This window comes from Epargyreus clarus, unplaced genomic scaffold (assembly GCF_041222505.1).
Source record: "Epargyreus clarus isolate Ecla_fem2 unplaced genomic scaffold, WU_Ecla_fem_2.2 ptg000010l, whole genome shotgun sequence".
In the NCBI taxonomy this organism is placed as follows: Eukaryota; Metazoa; Arthropoda; class Insecta; order Lepidoptera; family Hesperiidae; genus Epargyreus; species Epargyreus clarus.
Window position 1 is genome coordinate 2,223,994 of NW_027332218.1, and position 24,340 is coordinate 2,248,333.

General features: G+C 35.2%; 4 protein-coding genes across 4 annotated transcripts; 2 read left to right on the forward strand and 2 right to left on the reverse strand.

The window, feature by feature from the left end:
* Window positions 1-1,512: 1,512 nt before the first annotated feature.
* LOC140745611 (uncharacterized) lies at window positions 1,513-2,785 on the reverse strand. Its single transcript, XM_073077548.1, has 2 exons — window positions 2,296-2,785; window positions 1,513-1,922 (listed from the first exon to the last, which is right to left on the reverse strand). Exons 1-2 carry the CDS (start codon window positions 2,783-2,785, stop codon window positions 1,513-1,515), a joined length of 900 nt encoding a protein of 299 aa, XP_072933649.1.
* A 1,219-nt stretch (window positions 2,786-4,004) lies between these two features.
* LOC140745612 (uncharacterized) lies at window positions 4,005-8,167 on the forward strand. Its single transcript, XM_073077549.1, has 3 exons — window positions 4,005-4,021; window positions 4,517-6,608; window positions 8,090-8,167. The coding sequence occupies exons 1-3, from the start codon at window positions 4,005-4,007 to the stop codon at window positions 8,165-8,167; spliced, it is 2,187 nt and encodes a 728-aa protein (XP_072933650.1).
* Window positions 8,168-8,215: 48 nt separating this feature from the next.
* LOC140745613 (uncharacterized) lies at window positions 8,216-8,596 on the reverse strand. The gene has a single exon (XM_073077550.1). The coding sequence runs from the start codon at window positions 8,594-8,596 to the stop codon at window positions 8,216-8,218; it is 381 nt and encodes a 126-aa protein (XP_072933651.1).
* A 9,190-nt stretch (window positions 8,597-17,786) lies between these two features.
* LOC140745293 (uncharacterized) lies at window positions 17,787-22,439 on the forward strand. Its single transcript, XM_073077064.1, has 4 exons — window positions 17,787-18,893; window positions 19,461-19,702; window positions 19,788-19,898; window positions 19,981-22,439. The coding sequence occupies exons 2-4, from the start codon at window positions 19,466-19,468 to the stop codon at window positions 21,445-21,447; spliced, it is 1,815 nt and encodes a 604-aa protein (XP_072933165.1). The 5' UTR covers window positions 17,787-18,893; window positions 19,461-19,465; the 3' UTR covers window positions 21,448-22,439.
* Window positions 22,440-24,340: the final 1,901 nt, after the last annotated feature.

The following is a 24,340-nucleotide window of genomic DNA, read 5'->3' on the forward strand; positions in this document are numbered from 1 at the left end:
CGATTGTTCGTCGATTGTTCGATTGTTCGTCGATTGTTCGATAGTTCGATTGTTCGTCGATTGTTCGATTGTTCGATAGTTCGATTGTTGGTCGATTGTTCGATTGTTCGTCGATTGTTCGATTGTTGGTCGATTGTTTAGTACACGCAAAACTAGTAACAGCGCAGTCAAGCGATACGCGATTGTTACGTAAAAATGGAACTATCGAAGCTATTTGGTTGTTGGTCAACTATTTAGTATACACAAAGCTACTAGCAGCGAGGAGCCCCTAATTTCTGTGTTTAAGAAATCTGAGTCAGTCTTATATATTTGGTGGGGGAAGCGCACGTGCGTCGTGCACCCTTCCGCTGCTTCGTTGCATTCCGTTATTTAATGGTGCGTCCACACCTTGCTTCTCGCACTGCTCACTGCGCCTCGTGGCCACACACTCTCACACCCTACTCGCGTTGTTAACATTATTTTTCTTCAAATATATAGTATTTCACCGAGTAATTTTAATGTAACTATGAGTACATAATTTTTTGTGATAACTTTTATCTATAATATGCGCTAAAAAGACATATTTTATATTTTCTGATAATCTTTTTCTATAATATGCGCCATGGAGACGTATATTATATTTTTCAGATGACCTTTTTGAAAACGTTGTCATGAAACGAACTTAGGGGATGACTACGACATCTGAATTTTCGATGATACTCCATAGTATTTGATACAACATGATTTATGGTATAATTATTTCTCAACAATATATAGTACAATTGACTAAAATGTAATACAATACTTTACATTTTCCAACCAGTGGCAAGTGACGATAACTTTGCAACACGACGCACCTGCACATTGTCCTGAGCACACGCATGTGGCCGCGCGGTATAATTTGTATTCGGTCGTCGATTGTTATTCCAAGGTCGATTTTTATTCGTACGTCGATTGTTATTTCAAGGTCGATTTTTATTCGAACGTCGATTGTTATTCGTACGTCGATTGTTATTCGTACGTCGATTTTTATTCGAACGTCGATTGTTATTCGTACGTCGATTGTTATTCGTACGTCGATTGTTATTCGTACGTCGATTGTTATTCGAACGTCGATTGTTATTCGAACGTCGATTGTTATTCGATTGTTTTTTTGTTACTACGAATAAATCGACAATCGATTGTTGATTCCGTCGATTGTCGATTTATTCGATTGTTTTTTTTAGAACAATCGCCCATCGCTAATTGTTATACAATGCGTACCATTTTGTTATGTCAAATGAACACCTCCCTTCATGCTTTAAAGCCACACAATACGGTGCAAAATAAATCTTGCGGCTTTGTAACAGGCTTAGGACTGTCAGTTCATTGAATTTGAGAATAAAAATTAATTAACTTATCTCATTCCTCGAACTGGCGCATTTAGAAGTGTTCAATTCATTTTATGTACATAACTATTATCCCTATTTACACATCATCACTAAATTAGCCTACCTACAAATATTTACAATAATATTACCTAACCTAACGTATTTACAAACTATTTTGTTGTAAGAACAATAGCTGTTGTAGCTTCCTTGTCCCTAATCGAGTTCGGCGTTCATTGAGAATGTTCCCGGCAGCTGAGAATACCCTCTCGCAGGGAACTGAGGACGCCATTGCGTTGAGCTTAGTTGCTGCTATTTTGTATAGGTTGGGGTAAATGCTTCTGTGGTCTCTCCACCACTTGAGAGGGCAGTCGGTTCTAGCAATGATTTTGTCATCGTAGTACCGTTGCACCTCCACAATGGCACGTGATTGAGCTGTACCCTCCGGCTGGATACCCTGCATTTTTTCCTCAAAATCTTGCCAAATTGATTTTGTCTGACTTGATGTTGTGGGTGCAGGTGTTGGGTCCTCTTCTTGCAACTGTGGAAGATTCGCGTTATGACGTGAATCTTGGGCTGTGAACAACGAAATTATTCGCCGTTTGGTCTCATCAGCAAAAACTGGATCACTAAAATAAAATTTAAACCTAGGATCTAGAAATAGGCAGTTACCAAATGTTTTGCTGCGGTCTAAGTTCATGAATCTTCTTTTTAAATTGCCAATTAAATCTACACGCAGTTTATCTATTAATGGCAAGAAATTTCTCTGACTACCTAAATTTTCTAACGCCTTTATTAATCCGGTTGTTATGGGTATTACTAGGCTCCCGGTGATGTATTTCTGGCCACTTAGCTCCCGTGTTACTTCTTCGCAAGGTTTCAGAACTTCACACAACTCCTCAACGATGGACCACTCGTACCCAGATATTTCATCCAGGCCTAGGTTTACCATTGCACTGTTTAGTGGTTCCTTTAGCTCTACACATCGTTTTATCATGTAAAACGTAGAGGTTCCACCTGGTTGGGACTTCTTGCAAAAGCCGTTTCGGCGTGGCCCCCGCTTGCACTTGGAACTTCTTTAATTTTTCCCAAGCAAAATTACTTTGCTTGAAGTGCCGGACAATCCCCTTTATTTTGCTGACTAATTCTTCAATGTTTTTCTCCTTTAGTGTATCATTGACGCTCAAATTTAGGGTGTGGGTGTAACAGGAGAAATGTTTCCAACCAAGTTCTCGCTCGATGGCGCATTTAATGTTTGCACCGTTATCCGATACGGCCAGGAGGATTTTATTACTTATACCCCACTCTTCACATATCTGCTTAATGCATTCCGCTATATTTTTTGCTGTATGGCTCTCTAGCAGAGGAACACAATCTAATAAAAGCGATTTTAAGTTAAATTCTTCCTCCTCAATAAAATGCCCAGTGAGAGCCAGCATGGAGTCGTTTGCGATTTTTGGACGTGCTTGTGCATATGCTCCTTTAGATCCGCCTTTGTCCTTTCATACATTGCCGGCAACATATTATTGGCAAAATATTTTCGTGTGGGGATGGTGTAGTTAGGAAAGGCGTATGACATTAGCTCTCGGAAACCACGATCCTCAACAATACGAAACGGTTGCAAATCCATTGTAAAAAGGTTCATTACCTTTTTATCTATGTCTAATTTAGAAGTTCCACGTCTGGACACAAAGTTGGTGATCGATTGATGGCCATATGTCCTTCTGACAAGTGGCTGTGGCTGTACCGTCTGAGATGTAGTCGACGGTAACGGTACATCAGGCAGCAGCGCGACTAGTGGTGATGGTACTTGCAGAGGTAACTCAGCCGACGTTTCACCACCTACTAACAGCTGGCTGCTGGCAGTTGACGTAGCAGACCTGCTAATCACACGAACTGCAGGATGCTTCTTATCAATATGTTTTTTTAAATTTGTTACTGAGGACTTAAATGATAATTTGGCCTTACATATGTTGCAGGTCGCATAGTACCCACCGACGTCAACAAAATGATCCCATACTACACTTACTCTTTTATTTACATTATTAGCCATTCTGTTGCGTTCTTAAAATCGATATATTTACAAAATAAACCTAAACTATCTAGCTAAACTAAACTATTAACTAACTATAACTATCTATACCTAGTAACACTATTATACACAAAAAGAACGAACACTACGCACTGATAAACAAAAAAACAACAATTTTTTTTTCGGTTTTGTTTTCGAAAGTAAACGGAAATTTGAAAGAAATTACCGAAAAATTTAAACCAAAATATCAACGAAAACATCAGTCGACATGTCGCTGACTGAATACATTAGTGGCACATTAGTGGAATAAATTGTTGCAATTTGAGTTAGTAATGAATTGTTGTTCTAAATTAGGTACTTTATTTTATGCATTAAAGACCTAACTCGTTAGTTCATAAACTACCCAGTTGGAGGCGTAAGTGTCGTTAGTGAATGAACGATAATGTTGCATCTCTTTCATGCAACACCGGCTCATCGTTAGTCGGCCACATGCGCTCGCGGCTACCGCACGCTCAATGTTGTGCAATAGTGACACTTCGGAGTTGTGCCAGTTTTGCACAAACATCGCGAAGTTTTTTTAGTTGTGCCTGGTGTAATTCTGATAACAATTATGCCAAAACAAAAATATGTGCGCTGTACCACGGTAAGTAGTCATTAATTTTGTTTTAAATAAAAATAATCACCATTAATAATACAACATAATGTAACCATACTGTGAAATGTGTGGGGAGGCCTATGTTCAGCAATGGACGTCTTTCGGCTGATGATGATGACTGTGAAATGTGAAAGACACTTGTTTGCCTAAAAAAAATAATTTTTAAGTACGTACAGTTCGAAAACAATCCAGCTAGAAATATTATACGTAGCTGATTGTTATGTTCTATTGTAATGTTTTTAATGTATCACTCTCAGCCCCTTATTTGGTCTGAGGTATCACTAGTAAAAACTTAATACAGCGTATAATTTGCCTTAAAGTGTAAAATATTCTTTTGAAGATTTAATTGACAAATGTATTTTTTTTATCAAGGTCGCTCTTAAAAACAAATAATATAATTGACATCGTGTAATATAACGCAAATTTCTTAATACCGCAAAGAATCGAGTATGGATTAATATACTATAACTGTTTTTTTTTCAGGTCTAAAGAAAACCCTTGTCAAAGTGAACACGATGAGACTGGTTCATCAGTCAGTGACCCTGGTGTAAAAAAATTGAGTGATGCTAGAAACACAATTGAAAACAAATGTTTCTCCGGACTTGATTATGATTTAATGAAGGATCTCTTTGGAAAAAATTGTGTTTCGAATGTATCTCAGATTTTATGTGACTCACCATCGACTGCATCAGATTTCGAGTTTTCTCAAAGTCAACCTGAAAGCTTGGACAAACAATCAAAAAGTGTTATCTCTTTGGAAAACGATAGACCAACGTTCTTCTGCGTGCCAGAGGGAGAAATATTGTACGAAAGCTCGGCATCTTTAGATACAGATAAAATTATAAATTACCGTACAATGTATGAGCAAGACACGCCAAACGATCCAAATAACATTATATATAATATTAGTCCTGGTAGTCCTTCGATTTTGCCACCAACGTCTGAATTTAGAACTGAACCCATAGAAGACGATTTGACTGATTGTGAAAGTCCTGATAAACAGCAAATGCCCCTAAATCTATCTCCATTAGATAGCCCTTCGCGATATGACACTCTACTTGATTTACCCACCAATGTGTCTCCGGAGCACCATTACTCCGAAGTCAATTTAATACCAACTTCTGAGATTCTAACAGATGTGTCTTTAAGTTCGGAGTCAGAGATTGACGACTCTGATGCCGACCCTGATTATGAAAATCTTGATAGGATCGAAACTAGAATTTCTGAATCTGATGAAAGTTTATCAAGTCTATCTGAAATTGTGCAGGAAGAAAACATTAAGCCGAAAACTCGCAAAAGAAAAGCAAATCCTGCACTGTGGAAAAGAAATAGAGCAAAAGAATTACGTAATTCTGGACAGGAGTATAAAACTTTAAAAAAAGGTAAACTGGTGCCTTCAAGGACAATAGGGCTTCCCTGCACTGACTCTTGCAGACGTAAATGCACACTAAAAATAAGCGAAGATGAACGTAAGGAATATTTTCAATCGTTTTGGTCTTTAAAAGACCTTAACAGACAAAGACAATTCATTGCAAATTCTATGGAACTAATTCAACCTAAATATAGATATCCTGTTTTACGTGAAAATCGAACAGCTCGCAAATTAAACCATACTTTTTTTATGTACAAGGCTCAAGAGAAAGTAAGCGTCTGCAAAACGTTTTTTACTTCTACTCTAGGTATAACAAACCGATGCATAAGAACTGTACTTGAAAAGACAGAGAAAGGCTTCACTTCAGAAGATCGAAGAGGCAAACATGAAAAACACGGTACAATACCTCAAGAAGTAAAAGACGTTGCTCGTAATCATATTTCTAGTATTCCGACAGTTGAAAGTCACTACACGCGTGCAGATAGTTCTAAAAATTACATAGAAGGCGGACGAACACTGATGGACCTATACAGAGATTACAAGCAAGATTGTCAAAAAGAAAATCGTGACTTCGTTACTTTCTCAATTTATAGACAAATATTTAATTTTGAATTTAATATCGAATTTTTTAAGCCAAAAAAAGATTTATGCCAGTTTTGTGAATCATACAAAAATAAAGATTACGGTGAAAGATTAGACATAGATATCGAGTACATGAGACACCACGAGGAAAAAAATATAGCTAGAACGGAGAAAGAAGAAGATAAAACAAAAATTTCTAACAATTACAGAGTTGCATGCTTCGATCTTCAGGCCGCTTTACCAACTCCGAAAGGTGAGGTTTCGACTTTTTATTATAAAAGCAAATTGTCCACATACAATTTTACCATATGTGACTTGAATAAGAAAGGATTGGGCACAGTTAATTGCTACATTTGGCATGAAGGTGAAGGACATAAAGGCTCTAATGAGATAGGATCTTGCTTACTGCATTACTTAGAAATGTGTGCTTCAAGACAGGATATTGCTGGCTGCTCTAGTGATGTCGACGAAGTAGAAGTTGTACTGTATTCCGATAATTGTGGTGGTCAAGGAAATAACAAATTTATAATTGCTGCTTATCTTTATGCTGTGTCAAATTTTAACTTAAAAGGAATTACACATAAATTTTTGGTTGTTGGCCATACACAAAACGAAGGCGATGTGAGCCATTCATTAATCGAAAAAAATATCAAGAAAGCGTTGAAATCTAACCCAATATATCTACCATCGCAATATGCTACTTTAATTTCAACAGCACGAAAATCTGGCGAATCATTTAAGGTGCATGAATTAGATCATAGCTTCTTTTTTGACCTGAAAGATCTCATAGATACCACTGCAACCAATTTTAATGTTAACACACGTGGGGAGAAGTTTAATTTTAACGACATTTGTGTCTTACGAGTGGAAAAAGATTCTCTTTTTTCCTGGTATCTTCTATTATAAGACTTCATACAAAGATGATAATTACAAAACGGTCAACATTAGATCCAGCAGAACTAGAAAACAACTAAGACTTATACAAGATGCGCAACTGAAGAAAGCTTACCCTGATAAGATACCCATTTCCCAAAGAAAATTTCAAGATTTGATGTCTTTAGTTAATTCCAATACTATACCACGATGTTATGCAGATTTTTTTCAAAACTTGAAACATGATTGATTTGGTTAATTTTAGGTAGATATTTTGTGGAATTTTGATTTGGAAAATCAAACTTCCACAAAATTCCTACATGTTTACTCTTTCAAAGAACTTACGTTCTTGTCTACTATTTGATTAGGTACCTATTTTTGAGATTGTTAATTAATATGTAACTAATAATTTCCTACTGGAATCATAAGGCTGATTTTTTCGAGATTTGATAGTTTATTGAACTGAAACCTAAGAAGTTTATGATACATTTATGTTGGTTAATTTATGTTATATTGCTAAAGTGGATTTTTTTTTTTTTTTTTTGTGTAGTATTTTTATAAGTGCAAACATAATAGTACAATAACTGAACTATAATTTCCTACTGGAATCAAAAGGGTGATTTTTTGTGATTTGAGAGTATATTGAACTGAATCAACCTAAGAAGTTTTTGATTAATTTATGTTGGTTAATTTTTGTTATATTGCTATTATAGTGGATTTATATTTTGTTTCTTAAGAGTTTCTTTTTATAAGTGCAAACATAAAGTACAATAACTAAATTTTGTTTGTTGATTTGTTTAAAACTGATTCTCAATACGTCCGTCAGACTGAAAAGTATGCTAATAAATATTAAATTAACATTTATGGTACTTTTATTTACGATTTAACGATTCCATTGAGGAGCACTTCTAGTCTGTATTCTACTTAGTTAGTTTTTCGTGAAAATGTATTCTTATTTTCTTTACTTTTATAAAATAATTTCTCGCATTACTCAAAAAAGTGAAAACCAAACAATGCAATACTTTTTTTTTTTTTTTTTTTTTTTTCGTGGGGAAACCCTTCATGGGTTCCTCTCGGCCGCGGGGGCAGCGGAGAGGATATGCCGGACTCCTACCGGCTAAAACCCCGCGGTGTTCCTCTGGACGCCCTTTATCGGGACCACGGGTACGCTAGTAGCACTCGTCCGCAGTCCCGACAGCGTTTGCCCGCATCAGGGCCCATCTCGGTAGGGATGGAGCTGGAGTAACTCCATCCGCACATCTTTGAGGTACGCGCGGGAACACGGCGCGCGCCACCTCGAGGCTTGATGTTGTTTTTGACGCAGAACACCCCCGTGTCCTACGCCAATGCCTCCGTTATGGGGGTAGGAAATGAGCGTGGGGAGCCCTTCTCCTACGCCCGGTTTTCCGCTTGCGGATTGGAAGGTCCGAGGATTTCTCTCTCTCCCTCTCCGCAGCCTCCTTCTGCAAGATAACATCCTCGCAGAAGGATTTCACCTTTTTCCATGACCTCTCGCTCTCGACCATGGATTTTACAACGGCCGGCAGCGAGAGGTCAGGCCCCACTGCAGCGACGAGAACACGGCGCTGGCTGTCCCAGGCGGGACACTCCTCCAGTGTATGCTGCGCCGTGTCCTCGTCGCAGCTGCAATGATGGCACTGGGTGGTTGGCTCCCTTCCGGCTATGCGGCACAGGTACTTCCCGAAACACCCATGTCCCGAGAGCACCTGCACCATCCGGAAGGATAGTGACTTTTTAAGTTACATTGAAAAGGTGCTTAGCTATGGCAGCTACGCAATCTTCGACGGATTCACCCGAGCTTAATGCTAGGAAGCCGAACGTCAGCAAGAAACCCTTCAAGCGATCGAAGCCCGTCCTGACGAGCCGAGAGTTACCAAAACCACAACGTTTATCTACTAATCCAACACCGTTAACAAATGATCCACTGTGGTTACAGTCGTTCGTCAATGAGGGAGAACGAGGCCTCACTAATGCTGAGGGTACTAAAACATTTAATGCAGACGCGTCTGGCTACGTCGCATTGGTAGAACGTGAATATGACGCCATCGCGGATTGTGACAAACATATCGTCAAAGACATCCCCCAAAGTGCGTACGCATACTACCATCATTTGATGTGGTGGTACCGTGTAGCCATTATGGCTAAACGAAGAGGGGAAGCTAGCCCTGATCAGGATCGGTTGATCCATTTCATCGAGGGCTACGACGTTGTGTTAGGAGCAGGAGCCGCTACGTATCTAGCGGGCATGGGAGACTACACAGATGTCAGAGGAGTGAACCACTATCTGACCGCCGAGGAGCCAGGGCCTGATGGCCATTTTGGTCTGATCAACGAACGGACACACAGGGATTATGAGACAAACAATGCAATACTGGCACAACTCGGAGTCGCCATCTTCTGAACCTCATATTAAATAAAATAAGAAAAAATATTTTAAAACTATTACTGCCGGCAACTGAAGCTATAACGAAGATGTTTATAAACCAAACACGAACTATATATTCCATAACATACAGTCAGTAAGAGCTTTTTTGTGCGCGCGCACTAGTTTTCGAATCTTTATTGTACGTTTTCTCAAATTGTTGAATTTTGTCTTCTGCCACTATTGTATTCAGTCAGCGATGTTTCAATTCAATTTCGGCTCTATTACTCTAATCCTAAAGTTGTGCTTGTATTGGAAATTTTGTGACCAATCATGGACGTTTACTTCCATTGATGACGTTGGACCAATGGCATCAATGCAAGTAAACGTGGTCGGATACGCGCTACTGTTTACGTTTGTATGGCTGCGTTTTGCCAAATAAAAATTTAATAAAAATAGGTGTAATTCAAAATTTCTATTTATTGATAGTTTTATTGTGCGTTGTTTATACATAAGTGAACCAGAAATTTAATGTTTTTTATTAATGGATGTTTAAAATAAACTTAAAGGCCATTTTGTAATAAACTGCAACAATTGCTAGAGCACTTTTAGACTTTAGGATCATTTAAAACGTAAACCGAAATAAACACAAGTATTATTTAAATCTACCGATAGTTTTGGTAATAAAGTGATATAAAACGAATTGTTTCTCGAATAAAAGTAATAATTTTATACTAAAACGCACTAATACGCAATCTTTCTTATTTATACAATTATAATTTAATGATAAACTGCAACAAGTCTAAATAGTACATGCTGTATTAGAACACCGTTTTTAACTAAAGTGAAGTAAAACGAAACATGCTAGTTTAGAAAAAAAAAATAAGTGGAATGGTCTTACCTGCGTTTGAAAATAAACCGAATTATTTCACCTTATTCCACCGTAGTCACAAAACAACGACACCTTTCTCACATCACGGTCGCCGCATCACTGAATGATTCTTTATCGCATGAAATGCATTGTCGCGCGCTTTTGTAGAAAAGAGAGGGGTGATCTAACAATCGGCCATTTTGGTTTGTTTTGCATGGCGGGATTGTACCTTTAGATTCTTCAATCGGAGTTAGTTCGTTTTATTAACAAAAGTGGGAATCCTTAATTTTTGACATATTCCGGTTTATTATTAAGCGTGCGATAATGTACCTTCTAATCAAGTACGTAATTATTTAATTTCAGCAAACTGATTTATGTTGTATTGGGCTTGGCGGCAGCGTGCTGGACGGTACTATACATCAAGGAAATAAAAACAAACAGAAGACCTAAACCGTAAGTAACACAAACAAAATATAAATTCCTGCGGCGGCTTCTTTGATGTAGCTCTTAGACCAAGCCAAAATGCCGCCGCAAAGCTTTATCTTTTATGGTCATTAGTAGGTACACGTAATTACGATAACTTATATTTTCGTGCTTGCACCTTTGTCCTTCTTGCGACTACAAACGGCAATTGCACGTGCAGATAATGCGTTGATTATTATTAGATGTTTGGTTTTTCATAGAACCTGCCAAGAGTAAATAATAATATCGCACGCTTAATCAAAAAAAGAAATATATCAAAATTGATATTTTTTGATTATGACAGTTTAAAGTTTAGAACTATTCTGGGTTCAACTTTGTTTACGTATTAAAATTAATTTAGACGTGTTATATGGGCATAAATTGATTTAAAGGAAAGCTGGGTGTATTGGTTTTTGTTTAGTGCTATAAAAAGGATATTTTATTTACTATTGACTAGTACAGATACATTTAAAAAAAAAGTTCCTAGTTATTGCACTTTATGATTAAAATTGACGTGTCTATTTTAAATGTTACTAGTCATAAAACATAATATATCTCTTTATTTACAAAAAGTTGCTTAACTATTTAACATAAGTAAGCTTTATTTCATTTTTTTATTAATAAATGTAATCATTTTCTTACGAGAATTCGAAATATTTCTATTTCTTACAACATGAAGGAAAAATTTTCAATAAATAACGTAGTAATGAGACGCATAATTAGTAATTTTCTTTTATTTTAAAGGAAAAATGTAGTTTAATTCAAGACAATAATGACTTAGGTAACTAAATTAAGGTAGGTAGGTACCTACTAATAAAGTTTCTACCGGTGCCCAACAGACCCGTCTGGGGCTAACAGGAAAAAATATTTAAAAAAAAATTAATAAACTTGGAATCATTAACAATTATCACAAACGTGAGATCCATAAAACATGTAATATTATGTTATACTTTACTAACAAAATTAAAACTCGTCTTACCTAATTATGAAAACAAAAAAAAAAAAAAAAAACTTGGAACCATTAACAATTATCACAAACGTGAGATCCATAAAACATGTAATATTATGTTATACTTTACTAACAAAATTAAAACTCGTCTTACCTAATTATGAAAACAGAAACAAAAACAATGTTTATGAAAATATTGTAGACAAAAATAATCACTAAAATTTTAATGAAATATTATGAGATCAATGAGTACTGAGAGTAATCACTAGTTAATGATCGAATTATAAAAAATTGCGTAAAAAGGAGGAATGAGTCCTTTATTGACGAGGTCCCTTAAATCCTTCTTTTTATTAAGACTTATATCTTGCCTTTCCGTGTAAGCCTTTTTTAGTGTAATTTCTGTAATGAGCTTCATCTTCTTCCTTTTATTCCTTACATCTATTTCTTGGAAACAATCATCTTTGTAGGAAGTTTTGTAAAAAATACTAAATGGTTTCTCTTTTTTCATCATCAACACTTTTATATTATTCCAATTAACTGTTTGTCCGTCCATATTTGTGTTATAATTGTATCCCCATTCTTCCTGCAATAGTTTAGTATCAACGAAGGAATCAAAGGTTAGTTCGTGTATATTTATAGCGGGTTTACTTTTCTTAGCATTTTTAATTAAAGCTATGTACTGATCAGGGCTGTAAATAGGCCCAGATTTAAGATTTTTCTTTATCTCTTTCTCTATTAAACTATGCACGCTATCCGCTTCATTTTGAGTATGCCCGGTGATCAAAAACTTGTGTGTTATACTTCTTATATTCAATGTGTTCACAGCAAATAAATATAATGTAGCGACATACTTATTTTTATTCTGTCCGCAACAGTTATCAGAATAAAATATTACGTTTTTCTCTTCTATATTTCCTTCACATATCCCTTCAAGATACTGCCATACACAAGTTCCTATTTCTATTGCCCCACGTTTAGCTTCTGATTCTGTCCAAAAATAACAATGTACTTTATCATATGCCGTTTTTGACTCCGTTTGTGTCAATTCCGTTAATGTTAAATTGTAACTGTTAAGTTTGGATTTGTAATAAAATGCCGAGGTATCACCTCTTGGACATTGGAGCACTGCTTCTAAATCATAAATTGCAATAATGTAACTTTTTTAAGATCTTCTTGTTTTTCAATTCTACTCAATGACTTTTCTTCTATGTGTTTATTATATTTATCTTCCAGTTCTCTCTTTTTTTCATCAGTACTATTTTTAAATGATTCACATAAGTCACATAGATCTTTCTTTGGCTGGAAAAAACTTAAATTAAATTCTAGAGTGAATATTTTATAGTATGCTATGTAATTTCCTGTCTCTTTATTATTTTCTTCTTGTTGTTTAACAAAATCTGAATATAAATCCTTTATGGTTTTGCCACCGTCAATGTATTCTCTGGTAGAAGTAGCTCTCACATAGTGTGACTCTATTTTCGGAATGGATTGAATATGCTTCCGTATGTCGTCAACCAATTCAGGATGAAGAGTTTTGTGGCTATGGTGTTTCCCTCTCAAATCTTCAAGCATAAAGCCACCGTCACTCACTTTATGCTGTATGGTAAATAGCATTCTATCCGTAACATCCAAAGTAGATTTAAAAAATGTCTTACATACCCTTATTTTCTTATTATTAACAGTAAAATTATAGGCTTTATTTGGGCGTCTGGGGTTTGTAGCATTTGTGTACCTATATTTTGGAGTTATGTCTACCATACAACTGCTTATAAAAACTCTTTGCCTTGTCAGGTCTCCTAAATCCCAAAATTCTTTGAATATATTATACCTTTCCTCCATTGATATATTATTTGTGCATTTTAATCTACATTTATCTGTGCAAGGCACTTTAAGACAGCGGCTGGGAATGACTTTCTGCGATTTCGATGTGGATATATACGATTCACCAGTGTTCCGTAGCTTTTTTACTTTATTTTGTTTCCATTTTGCAGGATTTAGCGATCGTTTGCGACCTCTTTTACTAAGCTTCTTTCTATCAGAACTATCAGAATCTGAAAAACTATTGTCACTCTCAGATGAATCTGTTTTGGTGGCAGCATCAAAAAAATAGTTTTTCTTTTTGCGTTTGGTAGACAGTACATAATTAAACGTAGGGTCATCATCACTTAAGTCTATGTTATCACTTTCATCAGTAAAATTTGGCGAAATATTGGCAGGTTGAGTGGAATTTGAAGCGCTCTGTGGTCTCACATCATCGGCGTATTGTTCAGAATGTTGATTAGTTCGTTTAGAAGACGTAGAACTGTCTGAATCCGAAGATGAACTACTAGAGGAAGAAGAGCTCGTTGAAGACGAGCTTGACGTAGACGAGCTTGAAGAAGAAGATTTCGGCAGTGCTTTTTCCTTTGATCAATTTCATTACAAGTTTCAATGTTTTCTAAATTCCTATTATCATTTATGGATGAATCGTCACTGTCATTATCTGATACGAGGTTTGTTTGCAATGTTCTTATTTTTGATGTGTGTGTAGTAAGACTACTATTATCTATTTTACGGGAACTAATGAATCGAGCATCAATTTTGTGGGCAAAGTGATCATCTCTATCACAATCTGATAAGATCTCATCATAGCTGCTTACATCAATATTGCACGACTCATGATGCGAAGCATCAGAGAGTGCTTTACGATCGAAAAATTTTTTTCGCTTCATTTTGGCGGCTATTTTTATTATTTTTATTTGGTGAGACATTTTCTGTGTTTTCTTCAGCTGTACTGTTTTGATCTTTTACAATAGTTCGAGCATCAATTTTGTGGGCAAAGTGATCATCTCTATCACAATCTGATAAGATCTCATTATAGCTACTTACATCAATATTTTTATTTGGGGAGAAATTTTCCGTGTTTTCTTTAGCTGTACTGTTTTGATCTTCTACAATAGTGTTGTCGATTTTAACCACCAGTTGATTTACCTTCTCTTGAGTACGAGGTGTTGCTTCAGGTGATACCAATTTAAGAATACGACTTGCTCTCCAAGACGCCATGCTACAAAAAAATAACAATACACTTTTTTAATTAACAGTCATTAAATTAAGGCACGTCTACAACTCAGAAGATAACGGATTGAGTCACGGTTTTAAACGTCAATAATAATGTAAAACTAAATTCATATAAATAAGTCGCCCCGTGATCACAGCTGATGCAACTCAGCCGAAACATCGGGAAAACAAAATAGCAAGGTATTACGCGATTAATACCCGTTTTAACTAAATTAATGCCCTCACTAAGGCAGAAATGGCTTTAGGACGGACGGAAGTAACTATTCTTTGCTTTAGGTTAGTATCTGACAAAATTATCTTATATTTAATAAGGATTAGGGTAGAATAAAATAATAATAATAAGACTGGCCTAATTGTAATAAAATAAAGTTAATTCAATAAACAGCTAATCAGACGATGCATAGAATAAGTAACAATTAACATTATTCTATTCTAATGGAAAGGGAAATAATTTTAAATGTCACAAATAACTTTTGACAATAATTAATCATAAACAGCATTAAGCATGTTTCATTATTAAATTTGTACGATAATTTAAAACTAAACCGAAGTAAGTCATTTTGTGCCAAAATTATATGTTTTGTTTTAAAATGAAAACGAAATAACTAATATAAATTCGGACGACGCATTAATAAAATTTAAACTAAACTGCAATAAGTCAAAATGATATCACGACGTAGTGACATACTTTTATAATAAAGCGAAATAAGACTTAGTTAGTAAATTAAAACATGAAATAAGACTTACCTGTTAATAATATAAAGATTTATGCCGTAATGTTTCGCCCTTTGAATAATTTTGCGATCACATTGCTTGCATCACTGTTGGCACATTACTGAATATAGCCGTTTACTGGAACCAACCTGTTCGGGCGCGTTAGTCAGAAAGAGAGCGACAGCGTTTTATTTCGTTCATATTCATTCAAATCGAGCGGCGGTTGGATCGTAAATATTCTTAGCAATATGTTATTACGTTTTATGATTAAATCTATAAACACCCTATTTTTGAGTTATTTCTCTTTATGATTAAGCGTGCGATATGATAGGTACTTAGTGATTTTTGTTTGACTCCACTTTACCATGGATAAAGTTAACACTTAAAAATATGTAGGTATAGTAGATACTCCAACGAGTGCCTGCAACCCATTTATGGCCCACTACTGAGCACGGGTCTCTCGTCACAAGTGGAGAAGGCCTGGAGCATACTCCACCACGCTGCTCCAATGCGGATTGGTGGAGACAGGTTAGTGGCCAACCCGTTTGTCGGATGTTTTCAAACCGCCCGAAAGGCCTCCGACAAGGTTTAACGACTGCCATCTATCGACAACAACCGGGACCGACGGCTTAACGTGCCCTCCGAAGCACGGAAACGCGCATGAAATTTTTGCCACCAGCGGTCACCCATCCAACTCCCGACCGCGCCCGACGCTGCTTAACTTTATTGATTGTTTTCAATCAACACAGCTAGTGGGGCTATGCGCGCTTCAACGAGTAGTAAAGAAAAAAATTGTAATAATTGGGCAACCTGCAAAGCTCTATTTTATTAAGTACGTGTTTTGATTTTAGGAAAACATCGCGGCAAAAAATGGTGCCAGTTTTGCCGGCGGCACCGTCAGCACGACCACCGTCAAGCCCAATAGACATTCCTTGGCCAGATCCAGACTGGCCAAGGAGAAAAATACAATATAAAAATATGAGAACAGAACGGCGGGACCGTGCCTATCCTTTGTAGGCACGGTCCCGCCAAATAAATAAATGAACTGAGACTACTTACACTTATTTTATTTATTCTTATCCAAAAGGACCTAACTGATAGAATAAATAGGTATTTAGGACTTATTGATCGTTTAATTACTAGACGCCTCGTAATTGCACAGGTGCAGGTACTAGTGAAGACCAATTTATGTATATACAACAAAAATTAAATACCTATAAAACATATTTTTATTGTAGGATACCTACTGAACAAGTGTTAATTCTGTTAACCCTCTTACTGTCTTCGTCTTTTTTTAATACTAATTTTTCCACATAGTAAAAAAATCATACAAACTATCTGGTCACTCATACAAATGAAAGAATTAGCCAAATCCGTTACATTAAATTAGTACTGAGGTAAAAGTTTTTTTCAATCCATATACTTCTAGTTTTCTACCTATTATTTTATCTATATTTTGACACTTACCTGAAAGTCTTCATTTATTTCAATTTCCTCGAAGTTCTCGGTTTCATTTTCGGTTCCTTGTATAAATTATATTATTAAAAGTTCTTCTGTGTCCATATATCACGGTTATTCATTTTTTTTCCATTGAGTCACTTCACTAGCACGTATTTGACGTCACGATTTGCCGTGTAATACCGACTACGGCTTATATATATATATACAGGGTGAATTTTTCAAACGGGCCTTCAGGGCCAAATCCGAAACTATGAAGATTAGCGAAAAATGCTGAAAGGAGTTACGAGGCCGATTTTGATAAAAACTAAAACTGCATTATTACTTTTTTAAAATATCTTTTTCCCTAGCCGGGAATCGAACGAGTTCATTTTGAAAAAAAAATACACCCTCTATATTATACCACTATCTGATAGTGTTGCTTATAAGGATCAAATTCTGGCAAGTAATGATAAATGACAAACTAAAGCAAAAGCCTCAATTTTAAGAAAATACATATTTTTTCATATTAACTTGGCAGATAAGTTCCCGCCATTCAATAATTTAAACATTTCGCGTATTAACAATTTTTTTGGTCTAATGTTTCAAATCTTTTGAAAGCGGACGTTTTGTTCTCCAAGAATTTATATTATTATGTTCGACTTAGTTAAGGTTATTATTAAGAACATTATAATAGATTTTCAACTAGCTATGCGCGGAGTTTCGTTTAATACAAATGTAAAGTTGACATTTGCAAGAATGACTTTTTCAAGTGAAATCCTTGTAATTGCTTAACAAAGAGATATAGAAAATCATATTTAACGTTAATACGAAATTGTTAACAACATAAAATAAAAAATACTAATTAATAAGATATCTATTTTTATTAAAAAATAAATCCTAAAAACGGCGGGAACTTAGTTACCAACCTATTACTTTCTCATACTAAGCCGTATGTCACGGTCATAACATCGAAGAATTAGTGTATTAACCAACAAATTCTTCAATGTTATGACTTATGTATAGTCCTAAAAAATAATACATAAGTATGTTATGTATAATCCTTAAGAATTAGTATGCCAATGTATGGAAAAAATATGTATTTTCTTCAAAATTTTCCTGTTCCTTTAATTTGTCACATAACATTACTTCCCAGAATTTGATCCTTATAAGCGACACTATCACACAGTGGAATAATATAGAGGGTGTATTTTTTTTTAAATGAATTCGATCGATTCCCGGGTAAGGAAAAAGATATTTTAAAAAACAAATGATGCAATTTTAGTTTTTATCAAAATCGGCCTCGTAACTCCTTTCAGAATTTTTCGCTAATTCATATAGTTTCGGATTTAGCCCTGAAGGCCCGTTTGAAAAATTCACCCTGTATATCGACGGTTGAAAGGCTAATTGGTCTAAGCGACATTTTTTGCGATATTGAGTTATATACATATTCGGAATCAGCAAATTTTTCTCCGTAGTTTGAATCAGGTTTAAATTTTTTTTGACTACTTTTTTGGCGCTTAGCACCCACAGCAAAACAGGCCTCATTTCTAAGCTCATTGATCTACACGACACAAAATTAGGCAAATTTGAGGACTTGATGACTTAAGCTGTTTTGATTTTTCGAACTTTTTTATCGTGTGTCGATTAAGGCATTTGACTTTTTCGCCATTGTCGTGGTTTTGTCGTTTGGCCTATTTTGCATTATACCAAAACAATAAGCTATGTCGTTTGGCCCATTTTGCATTCAACTACATTAAAAAACCGTGTCGCTTGAACCATTTTGCAATAAGTTATATTAATTAACTATGTCTTTTGACCCATTTAGCCTCTATTAAGGATAATGAGTAATGTCACTTAAGCTATTTTGACCTAACTATCTCATTAGTATTATGGCAGTTGAAACATTTTGATTAAATTCAGTATTTGTAAAATTGGCATTTCCATCATCAAGTCAGTTTTAACATATAGGCCGTCAATAAATTCAGGAGGTTAGCTACTCCTTAGTCGCTTGGAACTAAGTTCAATTTATTGCGCGCTCTGTGTAAGTGTCGTTACGAGTACCTCACCCACCCGCGCGGGCGCGTCAGTCAGCCGCCAACACTAAAGGAAGTGCGTTGTCTGCGAGCGAGCTTTGAAGACAGACGGTTGATTTTTTTGGTAAGTACCTACAAAAATTATTTTGTTAAGTGATAATTCATGAAAAGATTTGTAATTACGCTAGGAAGTTTCGCGTCGTGACTTGTTCACGAAACTTTTGTAGGTAACTGTGTAATAGTAATATTCTTAGTGTAGGTATGTATCTAGATGAGTGAAAAAAATAATAAAATCTGGAGGTATGTGAATAGTAGGTACTTTGCAGACACTGTTTTAAGCTTTCACGGTTTATAACTAAACATAAAAGTCACTTACGGGATATCTTCCGTGATTATTATTATTGATTTTGAGCTCCCAATATTCGACGCTCAATAATAATCACGGAAGATATCCCACATAAGTGACATTTTAAGTTTACTACTTTGCAGTACTAATACCTACTTACATAACTTTGGGTTAAATAGGTATTTAATCCAAAACTAAGTAGGTACTACATTGTTGTTAGCTTATAATTACATGTTAGGTCTTCTAGATGTTTCGAAGTCTCTCTTTCAATTATAATGAGTCATTGTACATTAGAATTACTTAGCAATATAAAATGTTCATAAATCGGTTTTGATTTCATTTCAGCAAATATGGAATCACAACACCGGTTGTATTTTAAGAAACAGATAGTGAAAAAGTTGTCTGAACAGAAGACTGACGTACCTACAAGTGCAGCAAATGAAAACAGTAAAAATAATGAAGCTGATGAAGATTGTGATTTAACACTATTAGGAAGTCAATCCTACTATGACCAAGTCCAAAGATTTCCATTAGTGAATACGATTCCTTCAAACCCTGTTAACAGCAATATGGAAAAAGAGTCACAGGTATATAAATTTTTGTACCTATAAAAAATTATTATTATAACATGAGTTCTCGTTGATTTAAGTTACCTATTTTTTTTTCTTTTAGGATGATCATGACAGTACCACCAAAGCTCTATTAGAAGATATAACTAACAAAGATCTAACCAAAGAAAAGAGTTATATTGAAGATATACGAATAGATATCGAATTTGAGTCGGTATGTAATTAATTGTAATACTAGCTACCTACGACTTCATCCGCGTGGAAATAGCATTTCTTATTATTTTTTTAAATTTTAGATTGAGAATACTGAAGGAGTGTGGCATAAGGAAAACTCGAGTAATATATTTCCACAAAAAGAAAACGATGATGACGAACTGATATCTAAAAATGACAAAGAAAAAGAACCTGAACTTATTTCTACATTAACGGAAGTAATTGCTGAGAGTGAGATGGAGTTGCTGAGGAAGTCTCTTGAAGCAGATGAAGATGAAATAGAAACAGAGAACAATAATGATACCAATGATGATCAAGTCAAAACCAAAAAAAGGAACAAGAGAAGCATTAATAAAAGTTATGTCGATTTTCTATCTGAGGAAGAGGACTTCGTATGGGATTCCTCTTCTTGGAAAGAAACTGGGGATGAATCTTCATCAAATGAAAGTGATGAACCTCAAGAAAAGAAAAAAAAAGTAACATCAGAAGACGGTAAAGTAGGTGAAGCAGGACTGAAAAAGAAAAAAAAGAATAAACGCAGAGAAGCAAAAAACTTGCGAGACAGAGGAAAAGAGTATGTGAAAAAAGACGGAAGTATTGTAAGTGCGGGATCACTTAGGCCTAATCCATGCCAAGGAAAAAACTGTGGCAACGACTGCAATAATGTATCCGAAGAAAAAAGAAAAAATATTTTTGATTATTTTTGGGGACTACCATCCCAAAGAAAAAAAGATTGGCTAGTAGGTATGACTGCTAAAATTGACATAAAACGAAAGAGGTCAAAGGACTCTGGTGTGAGGCACAATACATATTTCTACTATATTAATGATGGTGAAGGTCGACGTAAAGTTTGCAAAAAATTTCTAGTAGACACTTTGGGTGTTAGCCCAAAATATGTTAGTTATAACTTAGCCAATGCATCGTCTGGGTTGTCAAAAGAGGAGAGCAGAGGTAAAACTGTTTCTAAAAATAAAACGCCTCAATCAGTAAAGGAGTCTGCCATTAATTTTATCAAAAGTTTACCAGCACTACCATCCCATTACTGTCGTAAAGACAGTACCAGATTATATCTCCCTACTGAATTTAAAAACATAAAAAACCTTTACAGGATTTATAAACAGTCAAAAACATCAGAGGGTATAGATGTTGTTGGTGAAAAAATATTTCGTGACATTTTCAACAAGGATTTCAATATTGGTTTCCACGTTCCAAAGAAGGATAAATGTGTCAAATGTTTACGTTTTGAAGGCCAGAATGAAAAAGAAAATCCTGAAATGTTAACTCATTTAAAGGAAAAAAAGGCATCAAAAGATAGATTAGCTTTTCACCGTGAACTAAGCAAGAAGAATAACGGCATGCTTTGTACTTCTTTTGATCTACAAAAGGTACTGAACACCCCACATGGGGAGAGTATGCTGCTATTTTATACTAGAAAATATACAGTGTACAACCTTTGTTTTTACGAAAATGGTACCAGAAATGGCTTTTGTTATACGTGGGGAGAAACCGAAGGAAAAAGAGGAGGCAATGAAATAGCTACAATCTTATAAAAGTATATTGCTGAAGTCGATTCACGTGGTTCTGTTACAAATTTAATTCTTTATTCAGACTCATGCCCAGGGCAAAACAAAAACAAAATAGTTTTAGCCGCCATACATAGCGCACTGCTTGAAACAAAACAAATTGAAACCATCCAAATGAATTATCTGCTTCCAGGGCATACGGAAATGACTGTCGATAGCATCCATGCCACAATTGAAAATTCTGTTAGAAATACTATAATATGGGCACCGTCGCAGTGGCCAACTGTTTTCCAGTTGGCTCGTAAAGATCCCGGCCCATATTACGTAGAAACTCTTACGCACAACGTTTTTATGAATTACGAAGAGTTTTCAGAAAAGTATTTCAAAGGCAATTTAACCGGAAAGATAAGTAAGGTTCGGGTGGCGACATTCAAAAAGTCGTCACCCAATGTCATGGCTGTCAAATACAGTATGGATAAAGATGCTGACACCGATTGTATACCCATAATTTCAAGACCAAAGGTAGTGCAGCCGAAGTATAAAACATCTTTGCCTATAACTACAGCCAAATACAAAGATCTTAAAAAGCTGTGTGGTACAGGGGTTATTCCCAAAAATTTTCACCTAGAATACACTAACTTTCCGCACCGGGTTGGTAAAGATGTTCTAATAGATACAGATATTGAAGATGAGATAGAAGCTTAAGGTTCTTCGCCATCGTCAACATTTAAAATTTTGTTTTATAGTGAATGTTACATTTTCTTTCTTTTTGCGTTTTGATGATAATCTATACTTGTTTGTTTTTTCGTAAAGAATGTCGATTATCTATTTTTTTTTTGATACAGAATGTTAACTTTTGTTTGTTTTCTGACGAGATTGTTATTTTTTCTATTTCTGATTTATCACAAATTACTGATAAGTTTTTTTTTTAAATATTAATGTTTGATTGTTACTGACTGATTTAAATTAGGTACGTCCATGTAAGACTGATTTTAAATAAATTATAATTGTTAACAATTTATTTGTTGTTTTATTTATCAAATGATACAAAAGTACAATGTATTCCGTGGTGATACTACTACCTAAGCTTAGGGTGATATACCACCTTATCTTATACCTTGTTCCAAGACACATTGGATCAACATCTAGAAGATTCCTCTAAACAAGAATGTTTTTTTTTTTATGTAAAAAGTATACAAGATACTGTCTAAAAATTGTATAAAGTAGCACACCAACCTCAAAAATATCTAAGGATGATGCTGAATAATGATGACCTAAGCATCAATATCTACTTTAAATATAATAAGGGTTCATTTTGTTTCATCTTGAAGTCCCTCTAATGGGCATCTGCATCAAACTATTTCACTCTGGTGCAACACCATCAAGTTGCTTAGGCTCATTGGGCATATTCAACTGTCAGTTGACTTGGCGCTTTAAATTCATTTTCTCTCGTATTATTTTATTCTAAGGCGATGCTTGAGCCAGTTTACTTTCAGCTATTTTATTTACGGTAGGCATTTGAATCATTTTGCTTTTCTCTAAAAATAACTAAATTTGACGCATTTTGGGCTAACCAACATAAATTTTCTAAAATAATACATAATTTTCAACCGTAATAAGTTAAAAAAAAATCCTTACTTAATTAGGGATATACTGTATTAAATAAATAAAAGTCAATCAAATAGTTGCTTTTTTATGATTTTTTTTCCAAAAAATAACTTTGTTTCGTCCTCCTGCAAGTTTTACAAAATGTCGCCTAAATCAATTAGCCTTTCAACCGTCGATATATATATATATATATATATATATATATATATATATATATATATATATATATATAAAAGCGAAAAGTCACTCACTCACTCACTCATCACGAAATCTCAGAAACTACAAGTGCTAGGAGTTTCAAATTTTGCATGCGGGTTCTTTTAAGGACGTAAGTGCTAACTAAGACGGGATTTTATGAAATTCAACCTAAGGGGGTGAAATGGGAGGGAGAAGTTTGTAGGGTTTTTTTTCAATTCTAGACTTAGACGAATGAAAATAGGTACATATGTTCTCGATTAAAAAAATATCTGAGTTGGTAAAATAAACAAAATTCTCTTTTAAAGAGGTAAAATGGGTGGGTAAATTTTGTATGGAAATTTTCTCATATCTGGACTTGGAAAAATTTATATACGGGGCCCTGATTATAATTATCTTCTTCAACAACTTAGTAGTAATGCATTTCTTCATGACCACGCGGGCGAAGTTGCGGGCAACAGCTAGTTTCATATAAATGACGAATGGGGAAAGTGTAACCAATATACTAAATAAACATTGGTTGACATAGGCGATAAAAATACAGCGAAAAATATTGTATTAATAGTTTTATTTTTGCATAACGTTTGTGTCGGCATTACCCGACATTGGCGTTTGAACGTCCAAAACAAATTGTTAGGTATAGCTGACTGTGGCTGTGAAAGGGTTAATAAACACAAAAAAATACAACTTGTAATCTTTTTTTTCTGACCAGGATGATGTTATCGAGTACGAAATAATAACAAAAACCTATTTAAATAAAATATACTAACCTCTTATTCATAGTTGCGCGCAACACGTGACAAGTCTTTTTTTGACGTTTAATTTAGCCGAACAAATCAGATCTTTTATAAATTTTCGTCAATGGCAAAATAACCTAATGGGCATAACCCGAACTATTCTAAATACAATTCTCGAACAATAGACTCATAGCTGCGTTAGGGGCACCCAATGAATGCAACTCGAAAATGTATGAAACGCATATAAGCGTTACGGGCATATTGTAATAGTGTTAAAAACGCACAGACGCGTCGTGGGCACTCAAAGGGTTAAAATCTTCTTTTTTTCTCTTATAAATTGACTGCGTAGATTATGAATTTTGGATACAACATCTTTTCTG

Bases quoted from the DNA above. Each gene is read 5' to 3' on its own strand.
- LOC140745612 (XM_073077549.1), top strand. The intron at 6,609-8,089 runs GTGAGCCATTCA...CCATCTCGGTAG, and splicing joins ATACACAAAACGAAGGCGAT to GGATGGAGCTGGAGTAACTC.
- LOC140745293 (XM_073077064.1), top strand. From the start codon at position 19,466: ATGGAATCACAACACCGGTTGTATTTTAAGAAACAGATAGTGAAAAAG. The intron at 19,703-19,787 runs GTATATAAATTT...TTTTTCTTTTAG, and splicing joins ATATGGAAAAAGAGTCACAG to GATGATCATGACAGTACCAC. The intron at 19,899-19,980 runs GTATGTAATTAA...TTTAAATTTTAG, and splicing joins TAGATATCGAATTTGAGTCG to ATTGAGAATACTGAAGGAGT.
- LOC140745613 (XM_073077550.1), bottom strand. From the start codon at position 8,596: ATGGTGCAGGTGCTCTCGGGACATGGGTGTTTCGGGAAGTACCTGTGC.
- LOC140745611 (XM_073077548.1), bottom strand. From the start codon at position 2,785: ATGCTGGCTCTCACTGGGCATTTTATTGAGGAGGAAGAATTTAACTTA. The intron at 1,923-2,295 runs GTAAACCTAGGC...CGTTGTTCACAG, and splicing joins AACCACTAAACAGTGCAATG to CCCAAGATTCACGTCATAAC.